The sequence below is a fragment of the Haemaphysalis longicornis genome, unplaced genomic scaffold, assembly GCF_048455015.1.
Source record: "Haemaphysalis longicornis isolate Haplotype H1 unplaced genomic scaffold, Haemaphysalis longicornis Haplotype H1 scaffold_1, whole genome shotgun sequence".
In the NCBI taxonomy this organism is placed as follows: Eukaryota; Metazoa; Arthropoda; class Arachnida; order Ixodida; family Ixodidae; genus Haemaphysalis; species Haemaphysalis longicornis.
In genome coordinates this window covers 375,886,191-375,908,428 of record NW_027526203.1, presented here as the reverse complement: position 1 = coordinate 375,908,428, position 22,238 = coordinate 375,886,191, and the positions used below count along the sequence as shown (strand labels likewise).

General features: G+C 48.6%; 1 protein-coding gene across 1 annotated transcript in view; it reads left to right on the top strand.

Moving 5' to 3' along the window:
- The window catches only part of LOC144155117 (protein turtle homolog A-like), a 325,730-nt gene that overhangs the window by 222,466 nt on the left and 81,026 nt on the right, over window positions 1-22,238 (top strand). The window contains exon 5 of the mRNA XM_077686370.1: window positions 7,963-8,268. Coding sequence (XP_077542496.1) covers window positions 7,963-8,268 — 306 coding nt within the window. The remainder of the gene's footprint in view (window positions 1-7,962; window positions 8,269-22,238) is intronic.

Below are 22,238 nucleotides of genomic sequence, written 5' to 3'. Positions count from 1 at the left end.
GAATGGACTGGCTGTCGGCCGCGGCAACTGGGTGAACTCTGCCGTTTCGGAACTGCGTTTGCAGCGCGGCCCTTGGGGCTGCCGGAGAGAGCATGTGGAATAGCGTGCGTGCGCACTTGGCGTTCGACGGCGCTCCGGAGAGGAGGCGTTGTTCTCGGCGCCGGCGTTCAGCCCATCGGCCAGGCTAGCGCTAAACTCAGCGCCCCCTCAATGGCGCGCTGGCGTCGAATTTATGATTACAGCTACCCGCATAGGCTTTCCTGTCACGTATTGCCGTGCGCGCTGGCGCGAGTCGCTGAGAAACGAGCCGGGTCCGCTGCTGAGCCCGCTGTCGTATTTCCAGACATGGTAACGAGCCTTTCCGGTGCATAACGGATATTCACTTTCTTCTAGCTCACCGTGCCGGCACGCGTCGACAGCTTTTCCAGACGCTGATTGCCGCCGAGTTTCGACGCGCCTTGCTTTCTGTCGGGCGGTTTCTTCAACTTTGTAGTTCAACCACGCCGTGGGAGTCCGCGGCGTGGGAGAATAAAGAAGTGGCTCCGAGTGGTAAATAGAAAGAACACGCGCAGCTCCGGGGAAGCGAACTGTAGCTTCTCATTTACATCTCCCGCGCGGAGCAAATATGCCGCTGCCCGCCACGTGCGCAGCCTGCCTGCTGAGACAAACATGCTCAAATCCCCTCTCTCTCGCGCGCGCGCCCTGGAAATGAAGGCCCCCGAAATGAACGCCGCAAGGTTTTGCCGCCACTGCACCCGGTTAGAAGCGGCAGAACAAAAAAAAAAAAAAGATGAAGGCGAAGCGTAGGAAAGATGTGCGTGAAAGAATCAAAAACAGGGTACGTAAAGAGGCCTGCAGGAGGAGCGGAAATAAAATGAAAACATCGCCGTGGCTGACGACGGGACACGGGAGCCGTAATCAGTGGAACCTGTATTTCCCGCCGCAAGGCGACACCGTTGGCCGCCAGTCGCGTCGTTTTCCGTCCGCAAGCAAAAGGCAGAAGCCGCGGTGAGTGGGGAAGCCTCCCCCGTCACGTCCTTCTCGACGGTGATGGCGGAGGAAGCCGGATGGATGTCATCGTGAGCTCTCTTTGGCCAGCCTCTTAAGTGCCTCGGAGACGAATATTGCTTCCAAAGCAGTCCTCGCCAGCCCCAGACTTGGGCTCGGGGCTTTGACCACCGAGGAGAGAAACAATGGACAGTTCATGAGGCCCGGGCAGCTCGGAAGAAAAACACCCTTGCCGTAATTCTTTTCTTTGGTGTCCTTTCGTTTCTTGTCACAGCTTAATCCACCGCGTATCGATCCCTCTGGTACAATCAACGCTGGGCATGAGATGCACGAGCGCGTTTGAAGCGCGCCTATTTTATGACCCGCTTTACCGCACTAATGGGTAGTGCGGTAAAGCAATAGTTTGAGATACACTAAAATTGAACCGAGTCACCCGATATTCTTTGAGTAACGTTTAGTATCGCGCATGCAGCTCATCACAATTCCATAAAAAAAGAAACAAAACACGTACGTCTTTTGATCAACAACAGAAAAACAGGCGAGCTTGCACTAGTGGTGCAAGGCTGGAGAAACAGCAGAGCTGGGGTCGACATAGCTTCTCCCCACACTGACTGCGGATCCCAGGAGATCGAGAGCAGCCAGACCCCAGCAGTGCAAAGTTGTTTTGTACGGCAATGTAACGCAATGGCCATTGAAGTATGTACAGTGGTCAGTGTTTTATTCAGTAGCAATCGTCGTCCCTTTCATCGTCATCGTCCGGCGGTACAGCCGCGTAGGCCAGATCATCTTGTAGCACGTCCTCGCCTAGGCAGAGTTCCACTTGTTCGTTAGCTCGTCCGGTGGCCGTCTCTGCGTGTCGATTGTGAAGGGATGGAGTAAAGTTTGGTTTGTTGTAGAGGTTGGGTGGTGTCGCTGTGGAGGTATGGGAAGTACCCGTTGTTGATGACGCAGGGGGCAGAGGACGAGAAAATACTATTCACACGTATTTACAAGGACTTAACAGAAGACATTGAAGCACGATAGAAGACAAAATGAAACTGGATTAAACTAAAAGTGCGCAACAGCGCACGATGAGGGTATCGCCGCACGATCCCTGATAGGTGCCTGGAAGGCAAAAAGGCGCCGAACCGCCGCACGGTTGGCGAGAAATGCGTGGGATTCTGGCGCCCAGAAACCGCCGCGGGAGCAATTCTTGGTACAACCACTCTGCCGAAGCTCCGGACAAACTCAAAGATGTCTGCGCATTCAGTTACCAACCTGTCTCCTTCGAGCAGGCCTCCACCCCAAGCGGCGCCCATACCACATGTGGCTTTGCCCTCCGCCCCCTACGTGTTTTACAGACAGGAGGCTTTCAAGGGGAAGCTATCTTCCGGTGCTGCGTACAAAGGCGACGGCCACCGCCATTACAAAAAACGTTTGCAACCTGCTTACGCCGGCCACCACACCCTTCCCGGCGACGGGAAAAGGACAGAATCAAGATACACAACTAAGGTGGCCAATGACACAGGGGAGGGGAGACGTCGCCCCGTCGGGGCTCATCGACGCTGCCATCACTACAGATGGCTTGGCAGATTCGCCGTCATCGTTTTCGGCGCGGTGGACCCGTGGCTCGCCGGTCATTACACGACGACGACGACGAAGGCGGGAGCTCCTCATGTGGCGTAAGCCAACGCGCAAGCCTGGACGACGCCGGGCGGTCACCGCGAGGCAAGCGCTCCCGTGCGCTCGTAGTTTTCTGTCTACGCCGGACGGATTTGTGTCGGTCTAAAGAGATCTTCTGCTAAAAAGTTTCAGCATTCAAATCACTCTTTTCACATTCATCTACTCCTCACACAATCCCACAGAAATAGCATTGCCTGACTGCTATAATTTAGTTTAACATGGCTGGGCGATTGATCGACTACCCTTATCAATAATGATAGAAATTTCGATTACAAAAATGTTTAATTGTTTATCAGTCGAACACACGTATCCGAAATGAGCCAAGCTTTCCTTCCCCCGCCCTCCAGAAAAAAAAACAAGTTGCAGAGGATCCCTAAGCATACATTCTAATGAGATGAAACGTGATAGCGGGCGAGCAATTGAAGTTCGGAAGATGAAGGCTCCATAGCGCCGACAGTGGTGCCACTCCTACCATGCAGTCGTACGCTGACTTGATGTCGAGGAACACAGCAACAGTAATGTTCTGCCGACACTTTGCATGTCTTATGCTATTCGCAAGGGCGATGACGTTGTCGGGGTTGCTACGACCCTTGCGGAAACTAGACATATGTTCTGGGTATATATCTCGGATGGTCAAATCCCAGCCCAAGCGGAACAGCACCATCTTTTTCATCAGTTTCCCGACACAACTCAGGGGCGCTATAGGTCGGTAGAACTCTATGGCGGTGGGAACTTTACCTAGGTTTAGGACTGGGACAAGGCGAGCGTGTTTCCACCTTGGCTCTAGACGGCCAGTTTCCCACAAAGGATTGAAGGCATGCAGGAGGCAACTTTTTCCGGCTCCCGAACTAAAGTGCTTCGCCCTGGACTACATTTCGCGGATATACACAGACCACACTCCTGTGTACACTGATGGGTCGGTGTCGACGCGTGTGGAATCGAGCACGCGGGCGCGTGCGTGTGGTTACCGCTTTATGATGTCATTTCAAACGTCGTTCAAACACAGGTTTCGGCGCGAGAATCAAAATTTTAGCTTAAATTGATTAATTTCTCAGTGAATAAAGCATCTTTTGATTCCGGAAAAGCGCAGGGGGTACTACAGAACACGAAATCTTTCGAATACAACAAACGTATTTTGACTTCATGGCTCCTTTGAGATGAAACAAGCTACGTCGCCACTCTGCCCACACTGTGATGTGCGAGAAACCCTCCAGCACCTGCTCTGTGAATGTCCTCGATTCAGTGCTCAAAGAGTGTCCCTCGCAGTGTCTTTGGGACTGCCACTTTCCGGGGACATTCAGCTAAAGGACGTTTTAGGACCATGGGCTTGCCCAAACGTGCTTTACGGGCTACAAAAGCTCTGATAGAGTACCTGCAACACACAGGTCTAGACCAGTCACTGTGAATAACTTGCCGTTTCTGTGCGCATCAAGTTCTTGAACATCATCGCCATAATCTTTATCACGTCGTCAACTGGCGTCGCAAGTTAGGCATTTTAGCCCGGCTAACATCACCAGACTTCATTAAAGATCGTTCTCTCTCTCTCTCTCTCTCTCTCTCTCTCTCCTACCATGCGATGCGTTTGTGTATCTAAGCTCAAGCTTGCCTAAGGCGAGTACTTTATAAAGTACTCGCCTTAGGCAAGCTTGAGCGATCATGTGTTTCATTTCTGAGGCACGTACTATATCTATGGGGCCAAGAGAGGAGCGCGCTGTTTTTTGCACGCTTTAGTTCTCCTCTTTGTTCCGTTTCGATCGTTCCTTCTTTGGGTACCTCAAACTCCGCCTTCTGCGTGGCGTCGCCGTAGGGTTCACGTAGATGACGTAATTTGTGTACGGCAGGTGTCGGCTTTTTAGACGCCTTTGCCAAAATTCCGCAAGCCTCGGCGCCTCGGATCAGCGGATTTCGTCGAACACTGGAGCGAAAGTACTTTCGCCATTGGAGCGAAAGTACCCGCAACCGGTGTCGTCCACCCGGTTGGCCGATTGGAGGTTATCTTGTTCACGGGACCCCTGCGTGATGTTTTTCTGGAAACATAAGACAGATAGCCGCACCCCCGGCCGGCGGGTGGGCGTGCATGCGAACCGCAGTCAAGTGAGAAAGCCCTTGGTCGCCGGTTTAGCCCGTTCGGTGCCGTAAAGATTTAAAAGAAACACTGAAGTCAGTTGTAAACATGTCTAACTACCTTTCCTGATTCAAATCTAGGACGCGTAGGCCTTGTTCTAAGTTCTGTGGACAATTTAAACGGCATATTTCCCGAGAGAATCGTGCTCGAAAGCGCGGTTTCCTCGGAACCTCTCCCCGCGTAATTGCTCACGTCGGCTACCATGTCGCAGCAAGTACGAAGAGTTAAATTTCGAGGAATACAAGCATCTAAGCAAGACAGCGCAGAAAAGACAAACACAGAGCGAGGACGATAAGGACTGCACGGTCCTTGTCGCCCTCGCTCTGTCTTTGTATTTTTTGCGCTGTTTTGCTGAGATTCTGTATTAACATGCCCAGTTTTCCACGTAAGGAATATAAGCATGTCCGCCTGTGCAACCTGTTAGCGAAGAAGCACCCACCTCGGTGGTTTAGTGGCTAAAGCATTGTGCTGCTGAGCCCGAGGATGCGGGTTCGACCCGGGCCGCGGTGGCTGCTTTTCTGATGGAGGCGGAAAACGAAAACTACCGTGTGTCGAGATTTCGGTGCATGTTAAAGATTCCTAGGTGGTCAAAATTAATTCGGAGCCCTCCACTACTGCGCGCCTTGCAGCCCAGGTATTCGGCGCGTTAAACCCCCGAAATGTGAACTTTGTTAGTGAACAAATTAAAGCATTTATTAAATATTAAATGGGTGAAAATAAATATTCAGAAGACTGAGATGGCATAAACGCACGTCACAAAACAGTGTGACGTCGTTACAGCAGCTGGAGCGGCGGTCGCAAACAGGGCGAGGTATTTTCCGTTTTGTCCGGCATTACAGATAAACAAAGGATGTCTTTGGATGAATAGTCGAATAACGAAGAACAGGGCTGTATTTTTGTTTCGCGAAAATTGTACTCTTTATCACGGCTGCTAAACTGGCCAAGAGCTAAACCTTAACAATCCTTGTCGTCATCGTGGTCATCTTCAACGCGAGGGAAGATGTCAGCTGTGGAATACATGTTTACGCATATTATGCAGCGATATTGGATTTTATTGCATTCTTATTACTGTATATTATCGTTGTGCACGGATTGACTTTCCGTGTTTTGATTTTTTCTATAACGTTAGCGTGTGACGCGATGATGTGTTACTGAATTGTTATTTTGTGACAACAATTTCCGCAGTGTTTACAACTAAATGTGGTGAATATTCGTGCTGGACGTGCGATTGTGTTGTTGGGTGTAGTGTATACAACGCAACTTTCTAGATCCCGCGAGCACAGCGGGGTCCTTGTGACTTTTAATCATAAAATTTCCCTCGTTTGTGGTCGTCTTTACTTGGTCATTGGTTGATATTAAATGACCTGGTCACGGGTTCGATTCCCGGCCGCGGCAGCCGCTTTTCTGATGGAGGCGAAAAGCAAAAACGTCCGTGTGTACGAGATTTCGGCGCACGTTAAAGATCCCCAGGTGGTCGAAATTAATCCGGAGCCCTCCACTACGGCGCGCCTCATCGCCTGCGTTGCGTCGGCGCGTTAAACCCTACAATCAATCGATATTAAATGACCGGCTCACTAAAAGCGAACCTGTATATTTTATTCTTCTGCTATCGAGCAAGAACAAATTTTGATTTCGTTCCTCCTTGAGGAAAAAAACGCGTTGTTACGTTGATGTTGAGCTTATTTAAGACAAAATCTTAGGCTGAAATAAAACAAAAGTGATATACGTTAGTGATTTGCATTCCTAAAAACTGAATTCTTTGCGTAACACACTGTAGTTCCAGCAGTAGACTTACATACCAAATCTAAAATCTTGAATTCAGGTAAGACATCGTATAGCAAGTTCGAAAGTAGATGGTGTTACGTAATTTACACACCACGCAGTTACGAAAGATGGGGCGTGCTTGTGTTCGATAAAAAAAGCCCGTAATAGAACGACAGAGAAGTTAGTCACTGTTTGAGCATCGAAAATAGCCATAAGTGCGCGTCTCTGCCCGCACCAATAATAATGAAGGAGGTGGAGGAGGTAGCCTTTATTGTGGCAGGAAGACTCTACGTCAAGTGGGGGAAGTGGGAGTAGAAGGTGGGGTGTTTGTGGCTTGGGACATCTTAAAAGCGACAGTTAGACCCAAAACAGGTACGCTCCTTGAGAAGGCTGGAAAGGCCGCGTGGGGTGAGGACAGCAGGCTCACGACTTTAAAACTGCTCGCGCCAAACCGCTTTTTAGAGAAAAGTGTGCAATTAAAGCCGGCATGGAGGGTTCCAGTGTACGAGGGTAGATGCATAAAGAGTATGTATTTGGAGGAGGCTTGAAGGTTCTGTAGCGCGCGAATTTCGGACAGTGCCAAATTAGGGGATGGAGATTGGCGGGCGTGGCGGAGGCGCAGAAGGGACATCAAGGCGGCAGAGACGGGGTGTACCGTTTACGGAAGGTCTAAATATTTGTTTATAAAAATTTCTGCTGATCTTGGGAGCGAGGGCAGAGCGGATAAAAAGCCGGATAGAGTGAGGGTCTTGAGGCGGTCTTCTTTTTCCTTTTTGCAACGTACAAGCTGTATTGCTGGTGGTAATGTCTCAGTAGGTGGAGGAGCCAAGTCGGGTAGCAGCGGAGGACTAGAGGTTATACAATCCCGTGCATCCGAGTGGGCTGCCTGGTTCCCCGGGGGTGACTCCTCATGTCCAGGTGACCAGTCAATGCGAACATGAATGCCGCTAGATTTCAGGATGGAGATCTGATGAAGGATTTTGTTGGCGATGGTATTGGTCGACGTGTGACTTTTTAGAATCTTTAGCGCTTCGAAAGAGCCCGTCAGGATGCGTACCTAGGAAGGCACGGAGGAGTGAAAGTTAAACATGTAGTCTATGGCTCGATTGATAGCATGGAGTTCCGCTTCGAGGATGGTAGCACATGGAATACTATGCGATCGTGTACCTTGGATGGAGGGGAGGTCAGTTGAAGCCCATCAGCGCAGACAAAGAAATAAGGCTACGGCGACCAGTGACAAATCGTGAGCTACTTCAGCTTGAAGTCGCATACAATGATATGCCATTTCTACATGGACCAAAACTTCCACACTTATGGCGGACAGAAATGTTCGGAGGCGTATAGTTCACGGCTGATAATCTGAAAATGGCTCGTCGCACCCTGCCCTTGTGGAACGTTCACAGTGAAGCCCGTTCGCGCGGTCATCCGAGGCAAGCAGGACTTCCTGTCGGCCGAGTTCCGCGCCGAGGTCGAGTGCGAGGCCGAGGGTTCGTTGCCGCCGGCGCTCGTCTCCTGGTGGCTGGACGGGGTGCGGCTGAACGCGTCGCTTGCTCAGTCGCGCGTATCGGCCTCCGGCAACGTGACCACCTCGCTGCTCGGGTTCGTGCCCAGGGCCAGGGACAACGGTCGTCAGCTGAGGTGCGTCGCCACCAACCCCAAGATGCCCGGGCACGACCAGGTGGCCGACAGCTGGGTGCTACAAGTGCACTGTGAGTGAACATTTATACGTCCCGCGACGTGCGAGGCAACCTCACGAGTTTCTGTCCAGGCCAAACCAAACGACATAAAATATTTCCACTGAAGCAGTGGGTGTGAAAATATAGGCTGAGATGCAATATTAATTTTGCTAAATAAATTTATTACTAAAACCGGAGCAGCACTGCCCGTAATAGTTGGCTGACAGTGTAAAAAATCCCAGATCCATAATGGCGTCATTCTGAAAACATTTTTACGGTGAAGCTGCCTACAGCTCAAACCCAGGATTTTTTGTTGATCGAGGTGGCTGGGTGGGCTATGACACAGCCGACACCACCGTAGACTATATATAGGCCATTAAAGAAACATGTCATAAGGTGGTTCACCGGGACACCCGAACGACAAAAACCGGATCCTTTCGATATAAGCAATTGGAGGTGATCTCCATGCAGCCCACCCACGGTGCGTGTTGTGGCATGAGCGGGAAATCTGAAGCCGTTTAAAACCAAAACCTCGGGTCTTGACCTTAAAGGAGCCATGAAGAGAAAACACAAGTTTGGTTCATTCAAAAGATTGTCTCGTTAGAATCATACTGACACCACTTTTAACTTAAACTTCGCTCAAATAAGCTACATAATTAGGAAAAACGGGAATGGTCATGCGACCCACCAGCTCATTTCCCGCAACGGAACCTATGATGTCACATGAGCTAAGCTCTGCGATTGGCGGAGGCTGGCAGAAGCAAGCGCAAATTAGGTAGAGCTTACGAACTAGACGAACGAGCGATTTGCGCTTAAATTTAGGGCACATTCTTTACAAAGCAATAAGAATGATGGGACAAACAGTGGAAGTTACGAAAGCACATGTAAAAATAGAAGTACTGATGCGTTCTGCTGTTCGTACTGCGCACAGCATGCTTGGTTTAGCTGCACAGCACTACGGGGCTTGGGGTTGTCTCAGACGACACTGGCCGATTGGCGCAAGCAACGGTGTCTTACGTGACCCCATTTGTCGAGCGAGCACTGTTTCAGGGAACGAATATTTTCTCCCAGAACAAAAACAAGCCAGGTTTAAATGCGGGCAAAAACAAACCAAACGCTTGCCACGGTATGGTGGCGCCATCTAGGTTAGAGAACGTAAAGAAACGCGGGAACAAACCAACACCGCTGTACAGGGTGGAGACAACCTTTGAACGGTCCCGTGCCGCCGCAATTGGGCCAACGGGCTCAACGCGTTATTCTTTTCGTTTCCCACGAGACCTAGCAACGCGAAACAGACAATAAGATTCAAACTTCTTCAGTAAACCGCGTTGCGGCGATAATTTTAGCGCGGTTTTGACACAATGACTTGCTTCGGCGGCGAGCGAGCAACCGAAAATGGCGGCGCCAGCGTATACGTGTCTCTACCCTGTACGGCGGATGCGTGAATGAAGGTACTCTAGGCTGCAGAGCGGTCGGTTCCTGTGATGTCATTTGGGACCACGAAAACGCACGATTGAGCGGGAAAATCAAAATTTTAACCTAAATTGTTTAATTTCTCAGTGAATAAAGCACCGTTTGTATCCGGACAAGCGCTGGGGGCACTATAAAACACGAAATCTTTCAAATAAAACCAACTTGCATTTTCACTTCATGGCTCCTTTAACAAAAAAACTTGGTAGAAGAAAATGGGCTTTCGTACGATGCTCAGTGGTTGGCGCAGCCGAATCCTCCGTCATTTTTTTCGTGGACGTCAGCAGAGCGCACTTGGCGACAAAGCCAACTTTTTCACGAATGCTGTGTAGTTCTCAAAGGAAAGCAGATATTTTTGAAAAAAAAAAAAAAAAAAAAAACGCTCATGCTGCCACTGATCCCATGCTGTCGGATCGAGCGGCGGAAGTACGTGCGCTCGGGTGTGTTACAGACGCACAGATCCGGTCAGCTCTGCCCGGTCTGCGTTTAATCGAGCAAAAGCAAAAAAAAAATCACAAGAAGGGGAAAGAGGGAGACAAAGGGATAGAGGGAAATCCCCGCACGCTGCGGCTGCCAGCGTGAGCTGCGCTGCTGCGTGGCCCACACTGCTGTTGCACCGTTCGGTGTTGCACCGTTCGGTGGAAATTGGAGCTCGGGAAAGTAAACTCATGATATCCGTGTGATGCATACTTGTTTTGTTCAGTTAGAATAACGATCCCTCACGGCAAATGTCTTGACGCGACTGATTAATTATCTGCTTGGCACCCCGCGAGAGACCCTCAGAGGGATCTCTCCTCGTTTTTTCCCCATTCCTTCCGCTTCGTTTTTGCTTCGTTCTTATTTACCTTTCCCCAGAGCAGGATATTAAACCGAATATTAAGGCGAGAGCCTTAGCTGCATCATCAAGCGCGAAAAGGGACCGTAGTCTTCGTCGTCTGTCGACACGAATGATAACAAAATTACCGCCGCCATAAAAAGAAAATAAATAACTAAAAAAACTCCCACCTCCCCTCGCGGGAACCCCTGTGTAGATGTGACAAATAGGCGGAGCGGTGAAGGGACCGCGTATTATAGCGCGCATAACGTTGAGGGGACTGCGTAAGCCGGTCCCAGTCGATGACGACGTTGGCGTACTTGTAAAGCGGCGTGGACTCTAGGTGTTTGAGCCAAGCGTGGATGTTGCTTCGCCGGAGAACGGCACACCGGTTATATGCGCAGCGCGCCCGAAGGAGAGGAAACCGCGGAAGAGAGAGTACTGCACATGCGCCGGCCCCAGCGCGTCTGCCGCGGCTATGACGCAACACAATCCAACACAATCCCCTTTAATCCAATCCAATCCAAATCCAATCCAAGCCAAGCCAAGCCAATCCAATCCAATCCAATCCAATCCAATGCCCCTCGCGAGAGAGTGTTCGCTATCGGAGAGAAGAGGGGGTGAGCGGCGGAGAGCGTAGCTGGCGCGCCGAGGAGAATGGGGGAGGGGTGGACAACGCCGACGACGACGACGACAACGACGACGACGCCTGAGGGACAAGGCGAGTGAATCAGATGCTCTGCACCTAAAACACATCAGGGAAGTTTCGGCGGGATTTCAACCCGGCTAGCAAGAGCAGGCGGCAAGTGCGCTAGCCGCAGCGTTAAACCGGCAACTTGGCTCAATGAAACAAAAAATTGGGCCCATCTCCCCTCGAGGGGGACTCGAGTAAATGCGTCGCATAGGGGGTGGGTGTATTGCGTTAATGTTTAGTGTTTGGGGAGTTGGTGGTAGTGAATGCGTTGTATCAGCAGCTTCTTGACGTAGTTTGAATGAGTCAAGGATATAAGGCGCGTTCGTAGCCTCCCATTCTGTGTCGGCTTTGTGACGCAGTGGGTAGAGCACCATGTACATTGCGTTCCGCCCGCAGGGTCGAGGGATCGAAACCAGGCGCCGGATAGTATTTTTTTTTATATAGTGTAGGGGGAGGCGTGCGGACTACGACTACGGACGTCAACGCGGATGACATCATGAGTTACTGAAATGCTCTGCATTTAAAATAACCCTGGTGCGTGCACTGTGAAAGGTGCGCGTAACGCCACGTGAAGAACAGGTGCACGCGAAGGAGCGCTGTGACTGGGCAAGCTGCCGCGTGAATTGGGGCTAGTCTGCCTGTCGGGGCAATTCGCGTCGCAATACGAAGGAACGAAAGGGAAGAAAGAGACGCAACCACGATGTTGCGGTAAAGAAGCCTTTGATGGTCGCTGGGCTTTCGCCTTCAAGACCTACGTTCCCGAGGAATGTTGGTGCTCTGCATAACCTCCTGATCTTTCTTTTGTAGCCTAAGCTACACTGGCCGGGGTTGAGCAGTTTCGCGTGTGCCGTGAAGGGCCGTTCTGCGCAAGCGCGAGGGGCATTGGATTGGATTCAAATGGATTGGCTTGGCTTGGCTAGGATTGAATTGGATTGGATTGGATTTGGATTGGATTGGATTAAAGTGGATTGTGTTGCGGTGTGCGCCTTAATTGCGCAGTAGCCAAGTATTACGATGCGCCGGAGCCGCTTGATAGCCGTTTCGCGTGGCTCGTGAAGAGCCGTGCTTAGCATGCGCGAGGAGCAGTGACTGGACAGGACTGCACTGGACTGGATTAGACTGGACTGGACTGGATTGGACTGGATTGGACTGGATTGCTGAGCCTTAGCTCACGCTACGTAGATCCTGGCATAGAAGAGCTAAGCCACTACTAATTTTTTTTACTTTTCTCTCTCTCTCTCTATCTCTCTATCTCTATCTCTATCTCCATCTCTCTATCCCTCTATCTCTATCCCTCTAGCTCTATCTCTCTATCTCCATCTCTTTATCTCCATCTCTCCATCTCTCTCTCTCTCTCTCTCTCTCTCTCTCTCTCTCTCTCTCTCTCTCTCTCTCTCTCTCTCTCTCTCTCTCTCTCTCTATCTCTCTCTCTATATATATATCTCTCTATCTCTATCTATCTCTCTATCTCTATTTATCTCTCTCTCTCTCTCTCTCTCTCTCTCTCTATCTCTCTATCTCTGTCTATCTCTCTCTCTCTCTCTCTCTCTCTCTCTCTCTCTCTCTCTCTCTCTCTCTCTCTGATAGTACCTTGGTAATGGGGTATTAATAAGCATTCTTTAGCTATTATCTGCAGATTTGCGTAAGGGAAAAATTGACTGGAGCACGAGGTCACGGGTTCGATTCCCGGCCGCGGCGGCCGCTTTTCTGATGGAGGCGAAAAGCAAAAACGCCCGTGTGTACGAGATTTCGGCGCACGTTAAAGATCCCCAGGTGGTCAAAATTAATCCAGAGCCCTCCACTACGGCGCGCCTCATCGCCTGCGTTGCGTAGGCGCGTTCAACTCCCACAATCAATCAAAAATTGACTGTAGGGTTTAACGCGCCGACGCAATGCAGCCGATGAGGCGCGCTGTAGTGGAAGGCTCCGGATTATTTTTGACCACCCGGGTATCTTTGAAGGGCGCCGAAATCTCGAACACACGGGCATTTTCGCTTTTCGCCTCCAGCAGAAAAGCGGCCGCCGCGGCGGGTGTAGGAGAAAAATGGAATCTGCGCAGGGTCAGCAACGCCGGGCATGGATTTGCGCTTTTGCCGCTGCGCAGATTATATTTTTCACTGAAATCACATGCTTGCCTCGTCATCCGCCAAATTGGCACATTTAGTCATGCCTATTTGTCGTACCGGAGCATTGTGCTGAAGCCGATCTGCGGCTATTCCTTATAGTCTTCTCAGGACGGGGCGTGGGGCTCGGTTTCAGCGTGGCTTCAAACTTCTAGAGGAACCATGCAGGCCAGTGAGTAGTCTGATTAACTGCTGCTGTTTAAAAGTGAAACGTCTTACGGCACGGGTTCCTGGAATTTTTCCTGTCCGCGATAAAAAATCGCATTGAGGCAAGGGCAAATTTATCGCTAATGCTTAGCACTAGACAGCCGTAGTTATTGTTTATGAAAACGTTCCCAACCAAACCTAAAAACTGGTCGCTAAGTCGGCTTAATGGTTACTTACAGTTTCATTGACTTCTCATAATTAGTTAATTCACATTAAAGTTGTAAACGTTAGAGAATTCCAGTCTGCTGTCACTACATCAGCATCAACGGGAGGAGTACAGATCCAGAAAACGGCTGTAATTCTTGTTCTACCGATACTTTCCCCACAAAAGTTGTATGACAGTTGGCTGCTAAAATGGTTCTATTATTAGGTCGAGTTTAAGTTTTTTGTCATAAGTCGTTAGTTCACAATAAATGCGTTCGTACGTTTTTCCAAAATTTTCTGTCACCTTCGTGTTGTGCGCCAAACAGCTCCTCAATTATATTCACAGAGTGAAATGACTGATATTTTTTCGGACTATCGGCTTATATAATAGACTGCTACTTTTGCCTTTGCTGATTTTGACGCAAAAACAATGCAGTTGATGACGTAATTAAATGGAAGATACGGGCACGAACTTCGGCTCCAGGAGAATGACATGTACGTATGTTGCAAATTGAGGGCGACTGGGACAAGAAGACGACGACGAACCTAGCTGGCACGAACGGATCGGATGCGTGGGTTCGGGGGGCGTGCGTATCATCATTAGTGTTTTGCGAACGCTTCTAGCCGCTGACGCAATAAAGTGGCCCTCTCTCTACGTCGCCTGCTCCTCTGTTTTCAACAACGTCAATGGCAGATGGCGGTTAAGGCATTGATAAAAATCTTTCAATGTCAGTATACATGTATTTCGATGCTCCTGCGGCCGATTGTGCAGTAAATTTAGTCCCTCTCTATCACCCTCCTCCGAGAAAGAAAAAAAAAGAATAGTTTTGAACGTGCAGTCTAATTGAGGCTCTCAAATGGGAAACTAAAATCGGCATGGTAGTATCTTGCAAAATTTCCATCTTCTTATCGATTTTTTGTCAGTTTCTGTTTTCTCGTCGATTAGGGGCCCTTGCTGGTCTTTCTCCAGCTTGTGCCGGTGTTTTTCCGATCTATAAAATTACGCTCTTGTGAAGGATTCGCATTTAAGCCTCCGTGTAAAGAAATGAGTAACGTTCCTTATACTGATCAACTAAGACATGTATGCCGGAAGGTTCCGACGAACGGGATCACTGATGTGCGAGCCCTTTCTTTTTTTTCTTATAGACTTGTGCGGTTTTGCCCTAAATGACAGAAAGGAATGGTTCTACCGAATACGGAAAAGGAACGGGATGAAGAAGCAAGGCAAAAAGACCGAGTTAAGGCAGGCTGGCAAAATGAGGCTCACCCTGGGGGAGCCGAGAGCAGATTCCGTTCTAATGGCTTCGCTATGTACTCGTAGCGGGCTGCACACTATCGACCCGAGTCGGCGCCAAATTAACCGCTTTCGCCGGCATTCCGATTTCAGCACTCAATCCTGCTGTGGTGGCTTCTTTGAGCCAGAAACCCCTTCACCCACAGTAAAACCCATTCTTTGTCGCACTCGGCAGGAATATTGAAGTCAGAGCCCGAGGGGACATCGAGTCGGTTTCCTTCCCTTTGCGCTGCTGAGATTCGCCGTAAAATGCGCCAGCACCGGCGGTCGTTTTTGGTTGTCGCGCACGGGTTCTTGGTTCTCTTCGTGCGGTCGCCCGCGGCAATTGCGCGTATGAAACGGGACGAGTCAACTGGCAAGCTCTGCCGCATAGGCATATCGTAGTAACGAATGCGCGGGATTTTTACCCTTGCGCACAAATGTGGAAGCGTTCGTTCTTTGACGTCGGGTCATAATGAAGGAGAATCTCTTTTTTCTTGGAGGGGGTAAATAAGGTTCTATTGCTTGCTAAACGTTAAGAAAAGCATGAAGCATAATATTTGGTGAAAAGGGTGGTCAAGAAAGTCACAATGGAGGATGAGATGGTTATTTCGACTAAATTGATGAAAAAAAATGGCCGCCCACAAAAACACAATCAGGTTGTTTAAACTGACCGCGGGAAGAACTTCGGCCTTAATCTTCATGCTACTGATCACAAAATGGCCAATGTTCCAATTCTGCCATGATATAAAGGTGATAGTAATAGGAAACCCTTTATCTTCCCACGGGAAAGTTGCACGAAATGCGAAAATTAATTTCCGAGTGAGCAAACCAGCAAGCGACCAAGCAAGGATAGCAAGTGGCTGATTCAAGGCGCGCCAACCACCGACATGAAGGAGAGAAAATAGGCCAGCAAGAAATCAAGCCCGCAATTAAGTGAGCGGGCGCTCTGAAAAACGCCTTCATGGCAACAAAGTGAGCAAAGAAGCAAACACCACGGCCAATATCGAGTGCACGTGAAGACCCCGAGGTTGCAGTCTGGTGCTATGGCAACCTTAAAGCTATACGGGTTGCAGTTGCCTATTCAGCCGGCGGTCTAAGCACATTGCACGGCAAGCAAATAAGCTTTCGCATGGTGCATTCGAGCAGTTGCAGGCTTACGAGTAATGCCTGGTTTATTCTTTTCCCACACCAGATTGCACTCCACATCCATCCATAATGGCTTCTTTTTGGATTTGTTTTTGTTCTGATCATTGCGGAAGCATTGCTTTCATGAGATGAAGGCTATGCAAACAACGCCGAATAATTATTCCGCATTTTGGGTTCCTTGGCTAGCTAATGAAGTTCGATATAAATCCATACCATCGAGCCGCCAAATCGGCAAACTGGCGAGTTAGTTACGACTCCCGCTTCAGAAAGAGGGTTCGTGGGTTGGATCTACATAGAGGCAAATCGTGTATTGTATGTTGGGCTGAGAAAATCCTTGCACGCAAGTACGGACGAAAACTCAAAGATGGGCTACGTTCTCCGACATGCATTGCATGCCTCAGCGTCTTGGGCGAGAACTGCTTGGTTTTGCCTGAGCTTTTTGTCTACGACATGAAATTTTCCGACCAGCGAGAGGCTAACCGCTTCGCTGAAAAATTAAACAACATTTCAACAAGAAGTGTGTATAGACCATACTGTTCCAAACTACTGAAACCACTGGCACGGGTCACGTATGTTCACCGTATGCTTGGTTTTGCCTGAGTTTTTTTGTCTACGACATGAAATTTTCCGACCACCGAGAGGCTAACCGCTTCGCTGAAATATTAAACAACATTTCAACAAGAAGTGTTTATAGACCATGCTGTTCTAAACTACTGAAACCACTGGCACGGGCCACGTATGTTCACCTTATGCCGCGCCACGGAAAGCTCAGGCATGTTTGAGGCAAGATGTAATCACATAACTAACAGATGCAATTTTAATTTAATTAAAAGTATTGGTGAAATTGGTTTTAACGTACACGAGTTAAAAATTTATGCAAGTTGCGCGTTCTTCCACCAGACGGCACGCCAGCACTACGTGCGCGGGAAAATTGAATTGAATCAACAAAATCGTCATTGCATCAACAATGAGAGGAGCGAGAGGGGAGGATAAGCGCTTGAGAGGTGGGAGGAGGAGTGAGGAGTGTGTATTACGTTGTAGGGTAGGCAGAAGACTATTGTCTTTCGACGAATTTGTAGCGGAGCAAATAGATACGCGGCTAATTTTCTTTTGTAAGGCACAAGTGGGTGTTTTTCGAAGTGTCAGAATATCGGCTGACGTAGTTTGGATTGGTTTTCATGGTCTTGTTGAATGTTGAAGTCACGGTAGGGCTGAATGGTGACCACCGATTGGTTATCGCGTTTTTAAGACACCGCTATGAGTAGCGTACATGCCTGCATACGTACAGGGAAGCATCAAAAGCCACCAAGGTGAAAGGATTGGGCCTTCGGTCATGTATACAGATCTCGCTTCCCCAAGCATACCGACAACAAATGTTACACACTGCGGGTGCAGGGAACGAACATTTCGAATGCGGAACTCGGCCTTTTCTGTATCCAGAGACCAGATGGCTTCACAAGCTATAGGAGCCAGTATTAGACTGGCGTCTTGTTGGCCCAAGAAAAACACTATGCTGGAGTTACGTCTGGCAATGTCACCAAGAGAGCGCCTGCCTTTCGTGATTTTGTTACACACACAGAGCTCGATAGCCACGCCCACGACATGATGAAGAACGCTCGTGCATATTTTTTTAGCTTTGATGAGCACGCGCGGTTTCGGATATAACTACGTCTCACCGACGCGGCCCTAGAGCAAAAGGTCAGCAAGCTTTTCATCAGTAAAAACTAAATAGGCTCCTAAAAACAAATAAGCAAAAATAAACACGGCACAGTCAAACGTGCAACATAACGCGCACGCAAAAAAACATAAGGCTTTACGAGCAAATTAAACCAGGAGTTATCAGAAAAATGGGCAATGCTCTGAGACACGAGGCCCGCTCTTTAATGCCTTCAGTCCTCCCTCTGCTGCGGCCCATATGAACAGCTCGTGGCTGAAATCCGATGTATACATGATCTTGTGTTCATGCATGGGCATGATATTATTTTCCAGTAGTTCCCAAGCCATTGCGGCATTACTGTGAATGAATATGCGGATAAAGAAACTCATGACGCCCATAAAATGGCCAGATTTGCTTGCATCCCTAATTACGCCCTGATGCAGCAAGGTCCTGCGGTCCATTGACCGCGGAGTCACTTTCGCTAAGTGGAACACACCGGAGTTCTCGAACGTTCGTCTCTACTCACTCGACCCCGATTTTGAGTGCCAACTACCTACTGACATATCACACCCGGACGTCACATTACTTGGTCGCCTGTGGCTGGGTGTGGCCGTCACCAGTGCTTACTGTTTCACTATCGGCATGGCCAACAGCTCTACTTCGCATGTGGGCGCCACCGAACAGGCCATTGAACTTCTTATGTGCCACTTTGACGGATTCACAACTCCGAGTCAGCCGCTCTCAACCGCACTCCGCAAACTTGATCGACAACCACCGTCTACAGCACAGACTATTTGGGTTAGAGACATTACCCGTCACAGTCCCACAGGGATGCACGCACGCCCATCTGAACGGTTGTAGTGACGCTACTAGCATGGAGCGTCCTTTGTTCGCCCCCTTTGTGGGTTTACGTGCTTATTATTACGCATTTTCTCGATTTTTCGCTACTCCTTTGTACTGCCTTTGTATTTCCATTTCCATTCCTGCTTTTTTTTTCTCTTATTTCATTCCTCATTTTTTTCTCTTTTGTTTTATGCCGCTGTCCTTTCTTTCCTTTTCAATTTTTGCAACCCCCATTCCCATAGGGTTGCCAACCGAACAGTTTCCGGGTTAAACTCCCTCTTTTTCGTGTACGCTCTATTACTGCCTTCATTAAAGCGCACTCGCTTACGACTTGAGGAACAAAGACATTTGCGTCGACAGCCTACAGCAAGGGAAATCGTTCTTGGCAGTGAGCACGATATATGAGAAGCTAAAGCTGCGCCGGACTTTTAAAATATTAAAAGAAAGCTTTCGGTCGAAGAAAAATTTACCCCCATTAGACGTCGTCATAAATATCTTTATAAACCATGCTTAGAAAATAAATGTACCCGTCATTTTTACCTGCATCTCGTCAGCGGGATATGGACAGCCTAATACAGGGGAGACCACCATTTATCATGGTCGTGCCGTTTTAATGGTCGGGCAAGTGAGGAAGATACAAGTTACAACACTCTGGAATATTTTGGTAGCTCATAAAGCTTTCAGCCAACTCGAGAGTAAGTAGATTTTTAAGTCATAAAATATGCTCAAATTTCTTTCGATTTGAAAAAAAAATACATGAGTATAAGAAAAAAAATAAATTTACATCTAACAAGAGCACCAATGAAAGCCCAATTTTCGTGGGCTTTCGTTGTGGGCTGCCATTTTGTGGGGAAAGTTTTTGAGCTGTCAATGGGGAGCAGCTTCTTCATATTTTTTTTCTCTACCACTATGTTTTGCACTTGGCCACAAAACCTAATGAAGCGTATCTGATTTAAAATTTTCGTCAGAATTGTGCTGGCGTACAGCCATTCTTAATGCTAATGAACAACTTTTTTGTTTATGTTTTTAATTATCACAGTGAGCGCGAGTGCGACACCTGAGACGTTCGATTGTGGAAGAATACTGGCTCCGATTCTATCACGCATTATTCTTTTTCGGTTGTACCTTCTGTAAGGTCTCAAGGTACTCTGCAAGACCTCCGATAAACGCTATCGCTCCTTCCTTCGCGTCTGGAAACACTGCGCAGGCTATAGATATCGCCAGCACAGAACGGCACTGCGTGATTTGCTCGTCGCAGCAGATATTCCTTCCCTCCGCCGCCGCGGTGGCTCAGTGGCTATTCGTTGTGCAGCTGAGCCCGAGGACACGGGTTCGATTCCCGGCCGCGGCGGCCGCTTTTCTGATGGAGGCGACAAGCACAAAACGCCCGTGTGTTCGAGATTTCGGCGTACGTTAAAGATCCCCAGGTAGTCGAAATTAATCCGGAGCCCCACCACTGCGGCGCGCCTCATAACCTGTGTAGTTTCGATTCGTTGAACCCCACAGTCAATCAAGATACGTCTCGCGTTGCAGCTTTGCTTTTCTGGTCGTCTTTTTAAAGCGGCGATAGAATGCATTCGTTGCTGCAACTGAATGAAAGCTGCCAAATAGCCGATCCACAGAAGAAACTGCCAAAACCAGGAAAGGGATAGAAATCTTTTGAACAAGTTTCTGAGTTATTTAATGGGCATAAAGCAGTAATTTTTGGCTGAGGTACTTTGCGACCCCCTTATTGAAGTGTTGAATGTGCGGGTTGACTATGTTTTGCAAGATTTAAGGTTTAGAAAAAAGTGTTGCAGATACCCTTTAATCTTTAAGCGCAGTTGCTGTGCAGTGCGCTTATATACGACGTCGTCTATTAAAAATAAGCACAGCCGGAGCTGAAATGCACCCTGTTTTCACCATCAGAAAATTTAGTTTCAGCATTTAAGATTTTAAATCGAGCGGTACCTTTAGTTTCAAAGCAAAAACCGCCTTGGAAAGTTTGTGTCCTGAAGGAGCGTAAAGGGTTCGCGAGCCCGAACCTGCCCGACGAAGTAACGCCGATCCGCATGAGAACAAATCACCGGTTTATTCCGGGAAAACCAAAACAGGAAAAAACAAACAAGACAGGTTGGGAGGCAACAAAAAGAGAGCGCCGAAAGCGCGTAAAGAAAACATTGCGGTGGTTGAAACCCTGCTTGTCCAGAAAGGTACAGTATGGTGCTGTACACTCACTACGACGTCTTCAGTCACTTGTGCCGACGTCGGGTGAAGAGCGTCCGCCTCGGACGCTGGTTGCTCCTCGCGGTCCGGGCGTCATGGTCGTGGCTCGCCGCCGCCCGCGGCCGCAGCTGCTCTCGCGTGTCCCTCGGTGCGCACTGTCCAGCTGCTCCTGTGAGCGCCGCTTTTAAGCCACTCTGTTGGTTGTGCGCATGCTCCGGGTTCTGTTGCACTACACGTGTCCGTTGCGGCTCACTGTTCATCGCACACGCGCGCACGGGCACCATGACGCACTGACGCCACTATCAGTGTTCGTCCGGCACTCACTGCAGTGTAATCACCCTCCGCGGGCGCACGTAGGGGCTGCGTCCCTACAGTCCTTACCTGCCGTACGGCGCACGCCCATTGAGGAAAAGGGAATTTCGAATATCCTGGCAACGTGCGCCTAATGGCGCGAATGGTTGGCTGATCTCTGCAGCTTGACTTCACTTGCATTAACGTATTTTTTGTGCACGTCTAAATCATGATTAAAAAATAGCACCAAACGACAAGTACGAAAAAATAATATATATGTTAGCTGTTTTCGGTCCATAAATTTATTTGCGAGTCTTTGTTGCTCTTTTTTCGCCCTAGTCTTGGTCTTGTCGCACTGTCTTTTTTTTTCAGTCATGAACTTCAGCAAAACTATCCCAGCATTCTATTGTAGTCTAGTATAATTGTGTGCTAAACGGCAACTACACCAGGGTTACTAGATTGCCGGAACTACAAACCGCCAAATCAGCCTCTGCGGTAGCCCAAAAGTAGCTCAACGCGAAAATTTCAAGTAGCAAAAAGTAGCCCAAAATAATTTTTTTGGAAATGATTTTTTGCTTGCATAAAATTACTTTTCCGCAACGACATTTTTTTCTGGTCATGACATTTGAGGTGCGAACGGCGTGATTATCTCACCGCGCGCACCATGTGTTTATTCTAGGCTAAATATCATCACGAAGTCCACACGCAACAGGAAGATCACCGGGGTCAGAACGTAGGGCGCGTAACTGGCCGCTCAACTGTAAGATTTTCCGACATTTTTGCTGTACGCATGCCAGGAACAACTCCAAATCAGAAACAGCTGTAATGTAACAGATGGTTTACATATACATTTATAGTTTGTTGCAGAAAATGATGGCGCGATGACTGCATACGGTTTAGAAAAAAGTTTATTGTCACTTTAGGCAACAAAAAACCAAAGTTTAAGAGAAAAACAGCATAGAGAACATTTATTTAGAATATGTACAGCTACATACGGAAACTGGCAAGGCTTCGTAGAATGACATAACTTGAGGACGCAAAAAAATACCTTAGAGAAAAACAGCACACAGAACATATATTTACAATCTATACAGCTGCATACAGAAACTGACTAGGCTTCATCGAATCCCATA